This window comes from Symphalangus syndactylus, chromosome 2, assembly GCF_028878055.3.
Source record: "Symphalangus syndactylus isolate Jambi chromosome 2, NHGRI_mSymSyn1-v2.1_pri, whole genome shotgun sequence".
NCBI classification, from domain to species: Eukaryota; Metazoa; Chordata; class Mammalia; order Primates; family Hylobatidae; genus Symphalangus; species Symphalangus syndactylus.
The window spans coordinates 132,610,115-132,630,627 of record NC_072424.2 but is presented as its reverse complement, the minus strand read 5'-3'; the positions used below and the strand labels follow the sequence as shown (position 1 = coordinate 132,630,627).

The following is a 20,513-nucleotide window of genomic DNA, read 5'->3' as shown; positions in this document are numbered from 1 at the left end:
GCTTTTTCCACCACATAGTTCATTGCTGTTATGATAGAAACCTTTTGCAAAAAATAAGCACATGCTAATAATAATTCAAGGTTTTAAGAATTTATAGATTAAAAAAATACAATTCCTAGAACACTGTTATCAAACAAATAAGTTTTATTGGCATCTAAAAACAAAATTCACCCAACATTGAAACGTACTTTAATATTTATGTTGTTGTTTTCTTGTATCTTTTTTACTCACTGCAGTATGAGGAACAAATCACAAACACTTACTTTGGAGAAACAGAGACCATAGTGTAGATTTTACAAAATCACTTTTTAAAATCTCTGTATTGTGCTCCTCAAATACCTAGAGCCAGTCTTTGCATAAAATATCACAGCTTTATCTATAACCTTAAAATTCTGCAGCAGCCTAAAGATATGGATAAGATATACCACCACTTGCTATTCTGAAATATATCTATTACCATATCCCACCTAATGATAGTTATCTAAAAAATTCTTTCTTCCATAGGAAGTCTCTGACAAGCTGTTACTCATTTCCTTGACGTTAAAAGAATCTGGGGCCAACATTTATATTTTATCAGAAAAAAATAAAAAAAAAGTTTACCTACCATGTTCATATTAAGAACAATGTCTATACAAGTCAGTTGTACAATTATTTTAAGAGAAAGGTGAACATGAACATCAGATTAACTTAATTCTGGCAGACAAAAGTGAACAACTATGGTCCAGTCAGCCATTATCTATTACAGAGAGATGACAACTTTACAAAAGGTATCTTTTACCTACTGAGTGATGATTATGTCCCCTCAGTTTCTGTGCTTTCTACCACTGGTTCACTTTCTATATCAGCAACTGTGTCACTCTTCTCCTTGTTTATTTCATTTGAAGATGTCAGTTTTTCATAAAGTTCAGGATCATTCTGTACTGGTATAGGTGGTGGCTGAGCATGTCTCTCTGTATTTTCACCATTAACCTGAGGCACATTATCACCTTTTCGTTGAGAAGTGGCCCCTTCAAAATAATCAAAAACCCGAGCATGAGGAGGGGGAACCCAAGTGTTTTGAATTCTGTCTCGTCCAAGACGATTTCCATTCATTTCTCTGCAGAAATCAAAATCTCTGTCATCCCTATCCCTTTGCCTCTCCCAGGGTCTTCTGCGGTCATCAAAATCTCTGTGAACTTCTTGTCCAAATCCTCGGTTCCAAGGACCACTTCTAGGATCAAATCGAAAGTTTCCAGACCGAAATCTACCTCTTTCTTCATGTAAGCCTTTTGGACCACCATAGACCGGTAGAACCCGATGCTCTCTCTCATCAAAATCTCCTCTATGCCCCCAGGGCTTCTCTGGATTAAAGCCAAAGTGGTCTCTTCGACCAAGATGATCTATACCTGGCCTCACAAGATTCTCTCTTATATCTACAGGAGGTCTTCCAAAATGATCCCTACCATCTAGCGGAGGCCGTCCAGGACCTTCTCTTGGATCTATAGGCCGCCCAACCACATCTCTAACATCCACAGGGGGAGGTCTACTAATGCTTTCCCTGGTTTCTATAGGAGGAAACCGGTAATCTCTATCTCCTTCCTGTTGAATGTTATCATTCCCAAGTGGTATCCTTTTTTCTGGGTTAGTAACATTGTCTACGCTTTGTCTTCCAGGAGCTAAAAAAGGTCTTTCTGGTTGACTAAAAATATCTCCTGGAGGAAAAGGTCCACGGGGTGGTGGATGAAGAGCTGAATCAAGTACCGATGGGGGTGGGATTCCCCGTTGGGGTGGAATTCCAGGCTGTATTAAAGGGAATCTTGGCCCAGGTGCCTGTGGTATTAGTCCTGGACGAATGTCTAACATTGGCATTGTGGGCATCCTTTGATTAGGGATACTTAAAGGCGGTAAGTTTTGAGGTCCAGCTGGTGGCTGTGTTCCCAGAAGTCCAGAAGTATTTGGAACATTTGGTGGCTGCACTCCTACAAGTCCAGAATTGTTAGGTATATGTGGGGGTAGCACTCCCAAAAGTCCAGAACTATTTGACACACTGGGTGGCTGTATTCCCAATATTCCAGAGTTATTTAGAATATTTGGTGGTTGGGCTGCAATAATCCCAGAACTACTGGAAACATTAGATGGCCGGACCCCAAGAATTTCAGAATTACTTGATACATTTGGTCTTTGGACTCCCAGAATTCCAGAATTGCTTGTCACATTTGGCGGCTGTCCTCCTAAAATTGCAGCATTACTTGAAATATCATTTGGAATCACTAAAAAAAAAAAAAAAGAGAGAAAAAACTCAAAATAACAGTCAAAAGTTTCCAATAATTTTAGCTTAATCAGCTACTTGTATCCCCCAATAATCAAGGTACAATAGCTACTACATGAAATCTTTTTAAGTTAAACAGAAATGTCAGGTATTATACTGATTTTCCACCTTTAATAAAAGCCTTTCTAAACCATAATTCTTTTTTTTTTTTTTTTTTTGAAGAACAGGAGTGGAGGTTTAAAAGGCTTTAGGACAGGAGAGAAAGGAAAGTACGCTTGGAAGAGACCCAAACAGGCATTAAGGTCAAGTGCCTCTAAACCGTAATTCTTAATGTACCAACAGTGGGACCATAGAAAAAGGACTTACTGCTTTCAAACACCATATTTATCTTCTAGAGCTAGCTGGATAATACCTATTAGAAGTAAGTTCCCAACAGAAGTTATTCACACCCAATACTTCTTCATTTTTATCTTCCTATAAGTATACAGATTTTGTGCAATATTATTTTGACAACACACTGAAGTAGTCCCAACAGGACAAAAAAAAAGGAGTGGTGGTGTGAGGGTCTTAATGGCAACATATTGAAATCTAGATTACCCTGAACAGAAGGCCACTTTTTCAAATAGAAATTTTAGGACATAGTGATCTCTTTTAAAAAAAAAAGTGCGACATTTCAGCATTTGTAGATTGAAGTGGTTACAAACGCATGCCACCCCAGAATTAAACACCAAATACAGAGAGGCAACCTCTTTTTTTAAATTTTATTATTATTATTTACCTGATCTGGTGTTTTCACCAGAAGAAATCTGGTGGTCTATAAGATGAGGTACTTTTTCTTCAGGCTCTGCCTGTTTAGTTGGAGCATTAAAAACATTTCCAGCTGGCAGAGCGGAAGTAGCAAGATTGCTGGCAACAGAACCGCCTGGTATAACAAGGCTACCAAATCCAACGTCTTTCACAGTTTCCGGTGTCATGGATAATGACGGCTGCACTAAAGCTGTTTGAAGAGGAGAAAAATATATTTCAGATTTAATGAGTCAATTCATGTGCTAAGTTTTCTGGCAGTTTGAGTATTTAATTTAATGGCATCTCTGTATTACTAAGCACATTATATAATAACCAATGCTCAAATGACAAAATGAGTCATCATGAATAGGCTAAATTACATTTAGAAAGCTTTATCCAAAAATAGGGAAAACTAACAATTTTCAGAAATATTTCACCCAAAATGTTAAGACCAGCACTCAAAAAAAGTAAATTCTAGTAACAAAAAAATTAATAATTTTCTAGGAATGCCAGACTAAGTGAATCTCTAAACATACAGAAATGACTAGTGCAGACTGAAATGTGTAAGTATGAAAATCTGCCCAATCCCCCTGCAATTACAATGTACTAGGGTCCTAACATTCATTTAACATTACCTTTTGTCAGATGAAGTTAGAAACTCATCAGATGAGAATACATAAGGTGGACTACAAATATGAAGCTATAAACTTTCCATCTTAAAGAATGGGTAGAAATATCCCTGAGTGCATTTGTCACATATATTAAAAAACACAACCAGAGGAATACAAAATAATTACACAATTAAAATTTTTAGTCCAATATGTCACTTAGAATACCATAAAATCATACTCGGAGAACTGAGGAAATGTTTTATCTTCATATGTAACCCTAGATTACCTGAACAAACTGTTAGCATACAACAGAGCTACAAAAATAAAAACACCTGTGGTCATGCACAAGCATTAAGAGAATTAAATGAGACAGCAAAGGCAATTTGGATAGCATCTGGCACACAATTATTTCTCTTTTTCCATTAATTGACTGCAGATTTTCCAAAATTAGTGAACTAGGAAAAAATTGGGAGGTTGGCTCTAGGGTAAGCCTCTGTGAACAGTGAATTCAGAAAAGACTTCTGAACACTTTGTCTAATTTTCAGAAAGAATAAACAATTCTTCCTAATGAACCAACAATAACAAAAAGAAAGACTTTTAAATCTATCTTTTTTTTGAGACAGAGTCTTGCTCGGTTGCCAGGCTAGAGTGCAGTAGCGTGATCTCGGCTCGCTGCAACCTCCACCTCCTGGGTTCAAGTGATTCTCCTGCCTCAGCCTCCCAAGTAGCTGGGATTACAGCGTGCGCCACCACACCTGGCTAATTTTTGTATTTTTAGTGGAGACGGGGTTTCACCATGTTGGCCAGGCTGGTCTGAAACTCCTGACCTCGAGTGATCCACCCACCTCAGCCTCCCAAAGTACTGACATTACAGGCATGAGCCACCATGCCTGGCCAAATTTTAAAGCTATGTAAACACTGAAAGGGAGAAAAAGTTTAAGAATACAAGGAAAATGAATGAGATAATCAAAAGTTAAAATCTTTATATATCACATACACTCTTCAGGTCTAATTTTTGAGCTAGGCTTGCCTGAATTACTAAAGGTTTTTTCAGAAGGTTGGAGAATTACTGCAGATAAAGAGTAGACTAGAATGAAAAAATTATTAAAAGGGTATATTTAGCATTTCTGTAATGTCCAATGATAGGAAAAAGGAAATGAATAAATGTCTATATTTACTGTTGTGCTGCATTACTTTTGAAATGTCTATTCTAGTAAAGAAAATACAGATATCAAAACCAAGTAAGCTAGAGTGTATTTCCCATAAAAATGTAAAAAAAAAAAAAAAATCACTTATGAAACTGGCACCACAACTACAAAGAAAAGATTTCAGGTAACCCTGATAAACAGTAATTTGATTATACATTTTTAATTAAACTTTTAGGTTCAAGGGTACATGTGCACATTCGTTATACAGGTAAACTTGTGTTTGTTATAGAGGTTACTCATGTAACAAACAAATATTTATAGATACCTGCACATGTACCCCTAGTTATGATTATACACCTTTGGGATAAAAAAAAGTGGCAGAAAAATCTTAGTTTCATCTGGTAGCCTTGTTGGCAGTAACACTACTTTCAAACTACTACGTGTATGTCTATTTTGTACGAAAATGAAAAGCAATCATGTTACTGTTTTCAGTATATGAGAACACAAACAAATATAAAAATCAAAGTAGCTAATTTGTTTAATAATAGTTCATATTCATTTTCTGTTCAAAATGCACATTTTCTAGTTTTGTCCACTAAAAATTCCTAGACTCAATGAAAACTCAAGAGCAAAATGAGAATCTAGTACCCAGATTGAATTCTCTAGATACCATACCCCAATTGGAAAAATGGCTGATTCTCAGATTGGAGGGAGGAAAATACAAGATTTGTCTGGGATATACTGGGCCAAAAAGCTAAGTAGCTCTCAAAACTAATGTGACAGGGAGGCAACACAGGTCTCCCACCGTCCAAAGATGAAACAATTTGCACTTCAAAAAAAAAAAAAATGCAACTCACTAGAAGTAAAAATCCATTAATCCATAAATACTAAAGAAACTGAAGGAGGAAAAAAAAAAGGGAGAGAGGGACAAGGGAGGAGAAGATGAGAAATAAGAGAAATCTCTCTTCGGTCACTGGGTATCACTGGAAATACCTATAGATCTCATGACGCTGAGAAATGGCAATTAAAGAAAAAATAGCATCTACCCTGACTTTCCTGTACAAACCACACTTCAAGGTAACTAAGTACCATTACCTGATTAAGGAAAACTTTTTCTTCATTTAAGAAACATGGAAGGAATTATACATTTAGAAAGATCACCACTCTGCAACTAATAAAAAGTAGATCTAAGAAACAATGATCAATGGATGAAAGGAAATGTTTTTAATGACCAGGTTCCACTGTTCCACTGAATGTTCTGATCAATCTTAATAACATCATTAAAAGAGGAACAAAACACCAAGAGTGAATCAAAATGCAAACTAAGGACTTGGGTGATAATGATTTGTCAATATAGGCTGGCTAATTGTAACATATGTACCACTCTGGTGGAGGATGTTGATCATGAGAGCCTGTGCATGTGTGGTGGGTGGGGGCTTAGGGGAATCCTCTGCACTTTTGGCTCCATTTTGCTGTGAACCTAAAAAACTGCTCTAAAAAATAAACTTTTACACCGCCCACCCGGGCCCCAAAAATGATGTGGGGCAAGAGGACAAAAAGGCACTGCAAGACTTCTGATGTGATATATAATACCAATCCTACAGCATTTTGCTTCTCAAGTATTCTTGCTAAAACAGGTGAACCGGAATCTAAGCAAGCCTTTGGCGCTAACTTCCATTTTACAGGAAATGCAAAGACAGTAATTTCAGTACCACAAAGAAGCAAAAAACCAAATCCATTATTTAAGCTCTTATACACAGAACTGAACTGTTTCTTCAACAAGTCATGAGCATTAAGAAAAGGAAGGGAGGACTGGGGCAGGACTGCACTAACATTAAGACATTTAATACACATAGCAAAACAAAAAAAACACAAATAGGATGAGAGGACCTTCTCTGAATTTTGACTAAAATAAAATCAATCATAAGAGTTTAAGGCCGAGTGCGGTGGCTCACGCCTGTAATCCCAGCACTTTGGGAGGCCGAGGCAGGCGGATCATGAGGTCAGGAGATCGAGATCATCCTGGCTAACACAGTGAAACCCCGTCCCTACTAAAAATACAAAAAACTAGCCGGGCGAGGTGGCGGGTGCCTGTAGTCCCAGCTACTCAGGAGGCTGAGGCAGGAGAATGGCGTTAACCCAAGGGGGTGGAGCCTGCAGTGAGCCGAGATCACACCACTGCACTCCAGCCTGGGCAACAGCAAGACTCTGTCTCAAAAACAAAAACAAACAAACAAAAAACAACAACAAAAAAAGAGTTTAAGACAACTAAGCAAATTTAAATAAGAACTGTCATCTACCGTTAGTATTTTAGAAATTATCTAACATGCATTTGTCTTAAAGCTTTCATAATAAAAATATTAACAGTAATTCACAAGAATGAGAACTGACACACTAAAATTAACACTACCATGAATAAAGAAAACTCTAAAAGTAGAAAACTTACATGTTGGTACTACTGGTGGAATCGTAGGGGGTGGCACAACAGGTGGGGGAACTGGAGGCGGCATGAAACCTACACGAAAAAAAAAACCCAAAAAATAGCACAAGAAAAATTACTTATTTTAAATGAAAGATTCCAATAGCTACAAATGAAACTTCATATTCTTAAAATGGACTACAACCTCATATTTATATATATATTTTCTATTTTAAAAATGGCTTTTATATACACTGCCTTATTTGATCCCTAATAAGCTAGGTAAAGCAGAGATCCTGATTTATGAGAATATCCTATTTATTTACTCATTCAAGTCCCGTAGCATGCTCTATGGTGCTGTAAAATCAAAGACTAATAGGAGCCAGGTAAATTGTTTATATATGCCATTTTATTTATTCGATACATGTGTTTACTCAGATCAAAATATTTGTTAACTTTGGATAACACAATTTATGTTTTAAGCACTGAAGTAAATCTTCAATTTAATATTGGCTTTTTAATGGTTTCAATAAATTATTAATTTTAGATACCAAGTCTATGTTTCCCAGGCTGGTCTCAAACTCCTGGGCTCAAACAATCCTGCTACTTCAGCCTCCCAAGTAGCTGGGACCAGAAGCACACACCATGGTGCTCAGCTTCTTAATCATTTTAAATATCACACTATAAATTTGCTTCTTTGCATTTTTTGAAATATAAAGCTACCATTACATTCAACTAGAAAACAGTGACTAAAATAATTTTAAACTATAAAATCTACTTTGGTATTCAAGGTTTATTCCTCCTCTCACAATCCTGATTGTAACTAAATTTTGCGGTAAATTATATGATATACATATTTAATTTTATTTTTAATAAAATATACCTTTTGTACATTTTAAAAAGTGGCTAAAAATAAGAATAAAAATACATGATTTTTCAACAAATTAATAAGGAACAATGACTTTATAAAGCCTATATCGTTATGATTTTTGAAATAATCACTTAAAAATATCTTCTGAAATATTTAATTTTGAAATCACAAACAGAAAATTAACAAACTTTTCAATATTTAAAATAAAGTTATTAAAATCTGTATCAATTTCCAATTACACATTAAACTGTAATTTAGAACATTTACATGACCTATAAATTACCATTCTCAGACAATTTTTTAGTCTTGCTAAAAACTCTACCCAACATCTAAGAACTTAAGTTACAGAAGTCAACATACTGTATTTCTTCTAATATGCAAATAATTCATGAATTCAAATACATTTTGTTTAATTTGGAAAAACTATATATATATTGTTTTGACCTAATAAACTTTGATAACAAAATTCTTGAATTAGAGTTTCTAGGTAAAAACTATAACTTAAATGCATATCTCATCAATATGTGTATGTAATTGCTTATATAGTTTAAGATGGAGCTTTTAGGCTGGGCGTGGTGGCTCATACCTGTAATCCCAGCACTTTGGGAGGTTGAGGTGGGAAGATCACTTGCTTCCAGGAGTTCACAAGTATCTCTCCATCATTTTTCTAACCTAACCTCCCATGGTCTAATAATAAAAGATTTTTTTTTTTTTTTTTTTTTTTTTTTTTTTTTTTGAGACAGGGTCTCACTCTGTCACCCATGCTGGAGTGTAGTGGTGCGAACACAGTTCACTGTAGCCTCCACCTCCTGGGCTCAAGCCTCCTGAGTAGCTGGGACTACAGGTGTGTACCACCTCACCTGGCTACTTTCTTATTTTTTGTACAGACAGGGTGTCACTCTGTTCCTGGGCTGGTCTTGCACTCCTGCACCCAAGCGATCCTCCTACCTCAACCTCCCAAAGTGCTGGGATTACAGGTGTGAGCTACCACGCCCGGCCTAAAAGCTCTATCTTAAACTATATATTTAAGTTGTGTTTAAGTAATCTATAGTTTTCACCTGGAAAATCTAATTCAAGAAACTTTTTTTTTGTTTATCAGTAATTTATTAGGTCAGTACTTGCTTTGGCAGCACATACCCTAAAATTGGAATGATACAGAGATTAGCATGGCTCTTGTGCAAGGATGACACACAAATTTGTGAAGTGTTCCATATTTAAAGAATAAAAGTAATTTATTAGGTCAAAACGAAGTATTAAAAATTCAGTTATCCTTTTAAATATAATTTCTAATGTCAAAATGGAGCCTACTGATTCTTAGGAGGGACAATGCAAATTTTCTGGTGAAATGCTGATAATTATTAGAGAACTTTCATATAAAAACTGCAACAGAAATTTTACAGTATTTTAAGAGTAATAATTCTTTTTTTTTTTTTCACCTTTTTTTCTTTTTGAGACAAAGTAATTGCTCTGTTACCCATGCTGGAGCGCAGTGGTACGATCTCGGCTCACTGCAACCTCTGCCTACCAGGTTCAAACCATTCTCCTGCCTCAGCCTCCCGAGTAGCTGGAATTACAGACCTGCGCCACCACGTCTAGCTAATTTTTGTATTTTTAGTACAGATGGGATTTCACCATGTTGGCCAGGCTGGTCTCAAACTCCTGACCTCAAGTGATCTGCCCACATTGGCCTCCCTAAGTGCTGGGATTACAGACGTGAGATACCATGCCCGGCCATGGTTTTCAATTATTCTAAAGAAATTCCATTTTTCTCTGTCAGTGCTGCTTCTCCCCGCAATCTGCATCCTGAGAACAAGTTAGAAAATAAGATTATCTGGCCCCTACCACAGACCGAGTAAAGCAAAAACAGTGGAGGCTGGGCCCAGCCATTTGTGCTTTAACAAGCCCATGCATGCTACGGTCTCAGAACCACTGCTCTATGGTATTTAAATATGGAAGAAGAAGAACTTAAATGATAATCTAAACAGAGTTCAAATATTAAAACAAAAATTCCTTACCAGGTGGTGGTTGTGAAGGGTTAAAACTTGCTCTTAAAAAAGGAGGTGGAGGGATTGGACTGAATCCAGGAGGAGGAACCGGCATCGACACAGGAAATGCTGGTGGGACTAAACTAACTGTAGGCACGGCTGGCGCCACTGGAATCTTTTGTGGATAGACAAAAAAGTTTACTCATCAGTTTATTCACCTGCATCTTGGAACAACTAAAGGCAAATTATTCTATTTCTCTTTCAGGATAGTAACAAATACTATAAAAAGGGTTTTATGCCCCCTTTTTGTATACTTGCAAGCGAACCTACTTAGGGTAAAAACAAGGCAACGTTATTCAACAGAGAGTTTTTACTTGGAGATTATGAATTTGATCTTACATTCAAGTGATGTAAACTAATGGTCACCTAGTTCAACACTGAATATTATGCTCCATTTTAAAGTGCCATCTCCCACTCAGTAATACCTGTTATGCAACCTAACCACCATTAGGAAGCATGTCAATAACAGCTTTAGAATGGCTTAAATTTCTCATAAATTTATTTTCTAATCCTAGCATAAGTACCTTTTACTCACTCTAGGTAAAAGTCGCAAGTATTCATCTGCACCACAGCTTTACCTCTCTTGTAAATTTCACATTACATCAAGTGTCTATTCAACATCCCAATTGTGCTGACTGAAAGATACTTCTACCTAACAACATGTATGAAACAACTGATTTTCCAGTCGTCCTTCCCAAAAGAACTCTTCTCAGTCTTTCCCAGTCTCAGATAATGGTAACTCTATCTTTCCAATTTCTTGGACCAAAAACCTTGCCTCTGCTTTTGCTCATAATAACCCCAAATCCAATCATACTAGTAAAAGTCCTGTTGGTTACAACACCTTCAAAAGACACCTAGTATCTGACCATTTCTCATTACCTCCACTATTTTCTCATTACCTCCAGTGCAATAGACACTCCAGAAGTCTATTCTGAGCCACCACCAGCTCTCATTTGGATTGCTACAACTGTCTTTTAACTGGTCTCCCTGCTCAAAGCTCACTACAGCCTATTCTCAAAATAGTAACCAGTGCAATCCTTTAAAACTGTAAACCAGATCAAGTCACTCCTCTGCTCAAAATCCTCCAATGACTCCTCATCTTTCTCTCTCTCTTTTTGTCACATGTAAAGACCCACCATCCATCTCATTCCAAGTGAAAGCCAAAGTCCTTAGAGAGGACTGGCTTTATTCTAGCCCACTTAACACTCCTAGACCACACCAATCATATTCCTGGTGTGGGACCTTTGCACTGGTTGTTGCCTCTGAACAGAATGTTCTTCATCAGATATCCACATGGTTAACTCCCTTAGTGCTTTTAAGTCATTGCTCAAATTTCTCATTCTCAATTAGGTCTATCCTCACCATTCTATTTAAAATAGATCAGCCTTACGCTACCTTTTTCCTTCCACAGGATCTCATAATCGTATTTATTTTACATTTTTTGTCACCACTATTGAGAATAAAAGCTCCAAAAGGGCAGAGATTTGTGGGAGTTTTTCACTGATACCTAGAAGAGTGAGTGTCACAGAGCCAGTACTCAATAAATATTTGTTCAATAAACAAACATATTTAAACATGAACGACATCATTTCTAAAAATAATTTTTCAAAAAGTATTTGATCAAACTCATTAAAATAACTTACTGTTCTATCAATTTGACTCCTCAGAAAAACATGAACCTAAAAAAACCTCTGTTTTCAGAAACAATATTTCCATATTTACCTTTATTTTAAACCTAAGGTGTTTAGCACAATGATACCACAGCATTAGCAGACTTTTTTTTTCCTTAAAGAGATTTAAAAGAAATATTCTTTTCCCTAACACTACTGACATTTATTCTGATATGGAGATTTTCATTCTAGTTTTATAAAGTAAATACATGATTAAAAACAGAAATGTAAAACAACACAAGAAAAAAAAACCCACTTCAACACTAACCTGCAACATAGCAACAGGAGGAGGGAAAACCTCTGCCTGGGTTGTGACCACTGTCTCCTTTTCAACTGGAGTTGGGCTCTGAGTTGTCTGGACCGTCTCTTTAACAGGTTCTGAGCTTTTCACAGTTTCCCACTCTAAACAAAATATTTGAAATTGATTTCCTTTGCATAGGTGCAACTTTTCATTTTCTTCTTTGTATTCATTTATTTCACATCTAAATCCTTCATCTACCTTGGCACATCTTTAAGATATATCCACAACTGTAGGTGCCACTCTAGATTTCTGCCCAGATTAATCTGATTAGGATACTATGGAGTTCAAAAAACCATGACACATGAGACACAAAGGAAAGACACTAAAATATTTCATCTAAAGAAAACGCTTAGAAGGGATACAATAGATATGTATCTCAATGGCTGGCTGATATAAGAGGAACTAACCGTACTCAATTTTTTATCACAAAATACAACAAAGGAAGACCAACTAGGAGAGTATTAATCCAATACAATAAAATCCTTCCAAAAATACAGCTATGCAAAAAGAGAACAAAGAAGCTCTAATGGTTCCTCTCTCACCCTTCTCCATCTCATTCAAAGTAAAGATCAAGTAAGACAAAATAAGATTTACATGACTTTGCCCCTCTGTACCTATCTGCCTTGATCTCCTACTACTCATTCCTCACTCACTCTGTGCAAGCTATAATGGTCTTATTTCTGAACACAAACATGGCACTTGCTGTTCCCTCCATATAGAATGCTCTTTCCCCAGATGGCTGCATGCCTTACCCTTTCGAATATCACATTCTCCATTAGATCTTCTACAACCACATAAAAACTGCAATACCTCCACATCCACACTGCCCATCTCCCTTCCCTGATTTTTTTCTTAGAACTTACTGACACTAAAGTACTATATAGTTTATCTATTTTGTTTATTATCTGTTTTTTCACAGATAATAAATGTGTGAAACATGGGCTAGTAAACTTTATAGCATTTGAGGCTTTATGGGCCATGTGTTCTCTGCTGCAAGTGTTCAACTCTTATTGCAAAAAAAAAAGGAATATAAAATAGGTAAACAAGTGAGCATGGCTATGTTTCAATAAAACTTTATTTACAGAACAGGCTACCAACAGGATTTGGACCATGGGTATTAGGTTGCTGACCTCTGCGCTACACTCCACAAGAGGAAGAATTTTTGTCTATTTGTCTCACTGCTATAATTCCAGTTCCTAAAATTAGGCCTGACACACAGTAGAAACTAAAATATTTATTAAGTGAATACACTGGAATAAGCAGCCATTGGCAAGGGTGGGGTGAGGAGTAGGCCTGACAGGAAGAAAACAATAGAAAAAAAAATGGTTCAAAATTTTACATTGGTCTGAGAAACAAATATTCTGAAAATTAGCTAATTCTGATAAAAGGCTAAGGTGTGAAGAAAAAAGGTGTGTATATATATTTCAGTTCTTTTTCAAATGTTTAGATTTCCTATTGGTTACAACTGCAAATCATTTTGTCAATTTTTAACTGAAATCTTTTAAAATAAAAAGACAATTTTGGGAAAAAAAAAAAAAAGCAGGCTGATGATTATTTGGTATCGTAAAAGGCATCCCAGAAAATATATAACATTGTATGAATCTGAACTCCCTAAACCACGATTCTATTGCTGCTATTTTCAACATGGATACTATTCAAATTAATCTGCAAAATGTTTCAAAAAAACTTCTCAAGTTCCCACTTAAACTGAAGCAATTAGAAATATTTAGTTTTAAAAATCCCTCCCACACATCTCTCGAGTATCAAAATGAAAAAAAAAAAAAAAAACCATATATTTAAAAATGCTACATTTATATAGAGTTCTATACTTTCTAATCTATACTTTGACATCTATAAAATAGGTCCCATTAAGAACGTACACTAGGGCATAGTAATGTATCTTTTCTTTTTTGGGAGATGAATCCAGGACACACAGTTAACACTGTCATCCCAAACTCATTTCAGCTACAACCTTCTAAGCATACTTTCTTTTAACAATAAAAAGACCTTAGAATTCTTACCAGTATTTACAGTCTCCTGATCAATCATGCCTCCTTCTGCAAAACCTTCCAAGTCATCCACTTTAACTTTTTCCCATGGTATGTATGTAACTCCAAGATCCACATCCCAGAATTGTTTGTATTCTGTTTTTACACCTTTGTTTAAAGCCCAAGCGATCTATTGTAAATGGGAAGAGGAAAAAAGAAAGGTTTTATATATATATATTATAAAAACAAGGTAAAAAGTTCAAAATTTTATTTAAACAATGTAAACACAATAAAATTGGTTTTAGAAAACAGCTGGAAAAGCAAAGCTGAAAAACTAATAGTAGCCAAAAAAATTTTTTTCCAGTTGCTTCTCTTTGTCTGAGACAGGGTCTCACTCAGTCGCCCAGGCTGGAGCGCAGTGGCATTGTCATGGTTCACTGCCTTGACCTTCCGGGCTCAAGCGATATTCCTGCCTTAGCCCTGCAGCAGCAGGGACTGTAGGCAGGCAACACCATGCCCAACTAATTTTTGTATTTTTTAGTAGAGATAGGGGTTTCATCATGTTGCCTAGGCTGTCGCAAACTCCTGAGTTCAAGCGATCCACCCACCTCGGCCTCCTTAAGTGCTGGACAGGTGTGAGCCACTGTGCCTCGCCAGTTTTGTTTTTTAAAATAAAACTTATATTAGACATAGTATTTACAATAAAGGATTTCCACTTCTTATTTAACTCTAATAGCGCAATGCATTTCCAAAGAAAATCCAAATCCACTTTTCACCATAAAAATGTCAACCTACATGAGGGGTGATTAGAATAGCATTTTCTTCACTTTTTGAGACAGGGTCTCACTCTGTCGCCCAGGCTAGAGTGCAGCAGCATGATCGTGGCTCACTACAACCTTGACTTCATGGGCTCAAAAGATCCTCCCACCTCAGCCTCCCAAGGAGCTGGGACCATAGATGCATACCATCACACTCAGCTAATTTTTAAGTTGTTTTGTAGAGATGAAGTCTCACCATGTTGCCCAGGCTGCTCTTAGACTCCTGGGCTCAAGTGATCCTCCCACCTCAGCCTCCCAAAGTGCTGGGACTGCAGGTGTGAGCTGCCACACCTGGCCTGTTATTTTAAAACAAATCTTTTATTCCAGAGGAGACTAGGGACACTTTAGTTAACACAAGAAACTCAGTCATGAATGAAAAAAGATCAGCATATATTAACTTTAATGAAAGTAGTTATTTTAAAGTTTTTAATTCAGTTGCAGAAACTGATGAGATAAATAAACTTCAAATAACAGAAATCAAACAAGTTAATCATAGAAAGTAATGGAAAGATATTCAAAAAATTCTCAGTATAAAGATTAGGAAGAAAATAAAAATATTCTGATAGATAATCTCTCCACAAGGGCCTGGTTTATATTTTAAAAAGATGTCAAGAAAAAAGAAGAAATCAGGAATATAATTAGAAGGTATAGTTAAGGAGTATTGGGAGGAAAAGTGAATGAAAGACAATACTATAAAATGAACACGTTCTGCTCATAGAATGGTGCCCTAGTTGACTCAGAAAGCTGTGCAAGTGTAATTTCAAGGAAGTAATTGACTAAAGTTCTCGTTATTGGACTTATTTTTACCTATATCTAATTCTGTAACTCAACAAACTGAAACAATAAGTTTCTGATAAGGTTTCTCCGTAACATTTAAAAAGAATATAATACAGAGACATTCTAATAATCCAATAAAAGAGCTTGTGACCCTTTTGTGAAAAACTCAGACTTTAACACAACAGACATCAAAAATACTGCCCCCCTACCCCAAGTTCCAATCCACCAAATCTCACCTTAATGACCTTGGACCCAATTTTATATGATCCAGAACTGAGTTTCTGAAGAGCTCGAAATGCATCTTGTCGATGAACCATGCAGACATAAGCACAGCCCCGGGGAGGAATCATCTAATAAAAAAAAATTGTTTTAAGAAAAGATATAAGAACAGAAATTCATTCTGGTATTTTATGGTTTAAATGACACAAAACATTGACTACTTACTAATATTTCAATTCAATTTTGATAGATTACTGACTTATTTTCCCCTTTCTTCCTCCAGCTGTTTATTAGTAGGTACAATTCATGTACAATTAATAACTCAATTTTTAAAATCCCAAAATTCAAAATTCAATTAGGTATCATAAGCCATGATAAATGTGAAATCTTAAATATCACATGGCAATATTTTCTGAATACAGAAAAAGAACTATTAAAAACAAAATGTATAACTTCATATATATAATACCACCAGATAAAAGGAAAGTAATATTATATGGCCAAAATATTTGAAGGCAACAATTTATTCCTAATATTACTTCAATTTTTCCAAATGTTATACTGAGTAATGCAAAGAGGATTTTTCTTTTGGGGAATTATCTTATCTTTAATATGAAATCCATAATCTGAAACAATTGATGATAAAAATTTTCAGTCTTATAAAACTTTATTTTGTTCAAGTGCTTCTGGCAAAAGTTTTAACATAAAGAAAATAGCCTCAGTGTTAAGATCTGAGACTGATTTATAAAGCATTTAACTATTCTACACCAGATCATAATATTATCCTTAATGTATTAACTCAGAAAACTATTCACAGCATTTGTTTCTTTCTGAGAAACTCAAAAGGCATTCTATCATTTTATTTTCACTCAATACCTAATAAGCTATATGTTATTAAAGCTTACATAGAAACCTTTTCCTCAGCCTTGCTAACACTTCAAGCTACTGCCTCTTTAATATTAGTATCAAACTTCTTAAAAGAGAAATCTAAACCTTGACATTCTTCTTTATCTATTGCAATCTAGCTCTAATTCCTCACCAACCCACTGGAAAATACTCTACTCTCTTCAAGCTCACCAATGACCTACTAAATGCCAAACTGAATGGACTTTGTCTGTGAAGTCCCCAAAATTAAATGAGTGGATTATGAATCTTCATTTCACAAAACAACTTAGTGCTTATTATTTATAAGTACTATGCTCTCAAAAAGTAATACAATAGAGGAGAGAGATAAGGCAAACAGATGCTCAAGGAACCATGACACAAGAAAGATTACAAATAACGACCATCAAACAGGAAAATACAAAATGCTACTTGGACACAGGTCTGTTCAGAGCAATGATTCCTGCTGTGCATCAGAATCACCTATGCAGCTGTGATACTTTGCTAAAAATTTGAAGACATTGAGCATGGGCATCCCTAATTTTTCAAATGTCAAGACATATTACTGATATGCAGCTAGAACTGAGAATCACTAGTTTAAAGGTAGAGGTAAATCAGAAAGAAACTTCAGAGAAAGCATATGATTATAGACTCTGAAAGACAGTGATGTTTTGACAGGTAAAATCTAAAAAGACAAAAGAATAAGAGAGGTCGACAGCACTCTTGTGGTATAGAAAGAGAAATCTGAAGTACCCAAGTTGAAATCCGTAACCAATCATCTTTTTATCACCTGTGTAACTCAAGCAAATCACTTAGTTTCCTCATTAGAAAACAACAGTATTTGAATTACTTAACCAGCTTCTTATGAGGCTCCAAAGAGATCATACACAGTCAAAAGTAAGATGCAAAATGGTTCAACTCAACTCAAATAATTGTTACTATTACAAATAATTGTTCCAATTGTAACAAATAATTGTTACAATTACTATTACTATTGGCCATTTAAGGAAGACTGGGAATTAAGACTAGAAAGAAAAACTGGGCAATTTCCTGACAAATAATGATAAAAAGATCCCACAGACATAAAACTGTAACCACAGGGAATGAAATCAGATGCCCGATGAATTAAGTCTCCTCATACTTCCTGTTTACCAGGATGGATGGATGGATAAATGTCTCCCCAAACAAATGACTACAAAACATTTCATCACACAGCAGGAGGAAGAAAGAGAGCACATAATTTTTAAATAAAAGAACAATTAAAATAGCTAACCAAAGATGTCTGACCTTCAGGGAAAAGCATCAGGCCTCATGAAGAACAAAACACAGACTCAAAGGAGAAGACTGAGTGGTGCAAAACTAGTGCAAGAATCAAGAGTGAAAGAGCTATGCTCAACTTACTAGCAATTCGCTGGCCATACTGATTTTCTTACCTAACATTTACTCTGTTTGATAAAAAAGAGAGTAAAAGAGCACGAGAGAGTGAGAGAGTGGGAAGAAAAAGGCAAAAGAAACTGGGATCCTAAGTCCAGCTGTGTCTCCATGACTGCTTCTGTGGCCATGTGCAAGTGACTACAATTCTGTGGAACTCTCCATTTCCTCAGTGCTGGACAGGTGTCCTCAGACGTATTTTTTAAAAAAAGGAATTAAACCAGAGCACATACATAGGGTTCCTGCTAATTCAAACATTTGATGATGTTAGGAATAAAGCATGCTACACTGCTATAAAACTCGAGTATTTTGTTAAGAATTCCACTAAAAAATAAAAATAATTGAGAGAAACAGCACCAAAATAAACACAGACATTATCAAAGTAAAGCAATCCTTTTAAAGATGTGTATTATTTAAGGCAGACATTACTGGGCTAATTAGGAACAGAAGTGATTCTTTGTATTAATAAAAACCTCCTTTTTTAAAACCTTAAATTATTAAGAACTGATACTTGCATTAATGGATTCAATCTGTCCAAACTCTTCAAATAGGTTGGTTAAGTCTTGCTGTGTTGCCTTCTTGTCCACTTGCCCAACCCAGAGAGTAGTACTACATACTGTCAAGACATAAGAGACAAATGACCTAAATAATATAGACACAGTTACTTCTTTCAAAAGTAGTTGAGGAAAAAGCAGTAATAAACATAATAATTAAGTTTAAGATAATATATTTTAAAATAATTGTCAATAAACACATGCATCTGTTATGTTTAAAATCAACTAAAATCACAAGTATTAATTCACATCTCTGCCAAGTCAACCACTTACATGTCACCTGTTTTCAAGCTTGGCTGCACACCTGAACCATCTGTGGATGCCAGGGTCCCACTCTAAGAGGATGAGTGGCATGCAGTGTCAAAGAAAGGGAACTGAGTTGTAAAATTCCCTAGGTGATTCTAATGTGCAACAAAGTTTCAAACCCACTTCTCACCGTAATCCCATTAGTGAACCTTTTTTTTTTTTTTTTTGAGACGGAGTCTCAGTCTGTCGCCCAGGCTGGAGTGCAGTGGCGCGACCTCGGCTCACTGCAAGCTCCGCCTCCCAGGTTCACGCTATTCTCCTACCTCAGCCTCCCGAGTAGCTAGGACTACAGGCACCCGCCACCACACCGGGCTAATTTTTTGTATTTTTAATAGAGACGGGGTTTCACCGTGTTAGCCAGGACGGTCTCGATCTCCTGACCTCATGATCTGCCCGCCTTGGCCTCCCAAAGCGCTGGGATTACAGGCATGAGCCACCGCGCCCAGCCTGTGAACCTTTTAAGTGTCTTTCTGTGCTGGAAGGATTAAGTGAATGTGTCTCCCTAATCAAGAGATAAATCTAAAAACAGCATCTTATCCTTAAGGAAATAATCCTTTCTGGGAAGATACAAAGAGAAAATGGCCAAATCAGAACCCCTTAACCCCTTAAAAGACTTAAAGGTACTTAAATGTTGAAAGCCACATCCCCTTAACAAATATTAAACATGAGACACCTTGCCTACTTTCAGCTGTACTGTTCATGCCTCCACGAATGCCTCCTTTTACAGAAGACATTTATTTAGAAAATATTTATAGTTGACACCTTTGCAGAATTTTCATACGTTGTATTTGGATTTATGTCAATGTCCACATTTCTGGCTACCTTTGATCTATAATAAGGCAGGTTTTACTCTATGGCTAATTTAGCCCCACATGAAGGTACCCTTGGCAAGATCACTACTGAGTGCCCTAGGCTTTTCAACCAGGTCTCTCCACTCTGGCTAGTCAGAACTCTAACATCTTCTAGACCTGTGTAAGCTTTAGGAATCACTTAGCTCACACAGAGTCCCTGGTCATTGTTCTTTCCCTGCAAGCTATTTATCTCCTGTAAGTCTTACCCTACGCATATTCAATTTAATCTTCAACCAAAGTCTCAAGGAGCTCTGCATTAGGTTTTTTTTCATTTGTTTGTTTCTGAGACAGGTCTCACTCCGTTGCCCAGGCTGGAGCGCAGTGATGCGATCTCGGCTCTCTGCAACTTCCACCTCCTGGGCTCAAGTGATCCTCAGCCTCGCGCGTAACTGGGACTACAGGTGTGCGTCATCATGCTCAGCTAATTTTTGTTGTATCTTTAGCAGAGATGTGGTTGCACCACATTGCCCAGGCTGGTCTCAAACTCCTGGTCTCAAGTAATTTCAAAGTGCTGGAATTACAGAGGCAAGCCACCATGCCTAGCCTTGTAACAGTTTTTTATTGCTGCTATAACAAAATCACATGAAG

At 36.4% G+C, this 20,513-nt stretch overlaps 1 protein-coding gene and 1 non-coding gene across 2 annotated transcripts in view; one reads left to right on the top strand and one right to left on the bottom strand.

Annotated features, from left to right (window-relative positions):
• The window catches only part of TIAM2 (TIAM Rac1 associated GEF 2), a 530,223-nt gene that overhangs the window by 427,790 nt on the left and 81,920 nt on the right, over positions 1-20,513 (bottom strand). Inside the window, 8 exon segments of the mRNA XM_055267826.2 lie at positions 783-2,249; positions 3,027-3,245; positions 7,240-7,308; positions 10,099-10,243; positions 12,067-12,200; positions 14,121-14,277; positions 15,919-16,032; positions 18,730-18,830. Of these exon segments, the coding sequence (XP_055123801.1) occupies positions 783-2,249; positions 3,027-3,245; positions 7,240-7,308; positions 10,099-10,243; positions 12,067-12,200; positions 14,121-14,277; positions 15,919-16,032; positions 18,730-18,830 (2,406 nt within the window).
• LOC129477712 (U6 spliceosomal RNA) lies at positions 9,198-9,301 on the top strand. Its single transcript, XR_008655904.1, has one exon. It is a non-coding gene; the product is annotated as a U6 spliceosomal RNA (small nuclear RNA).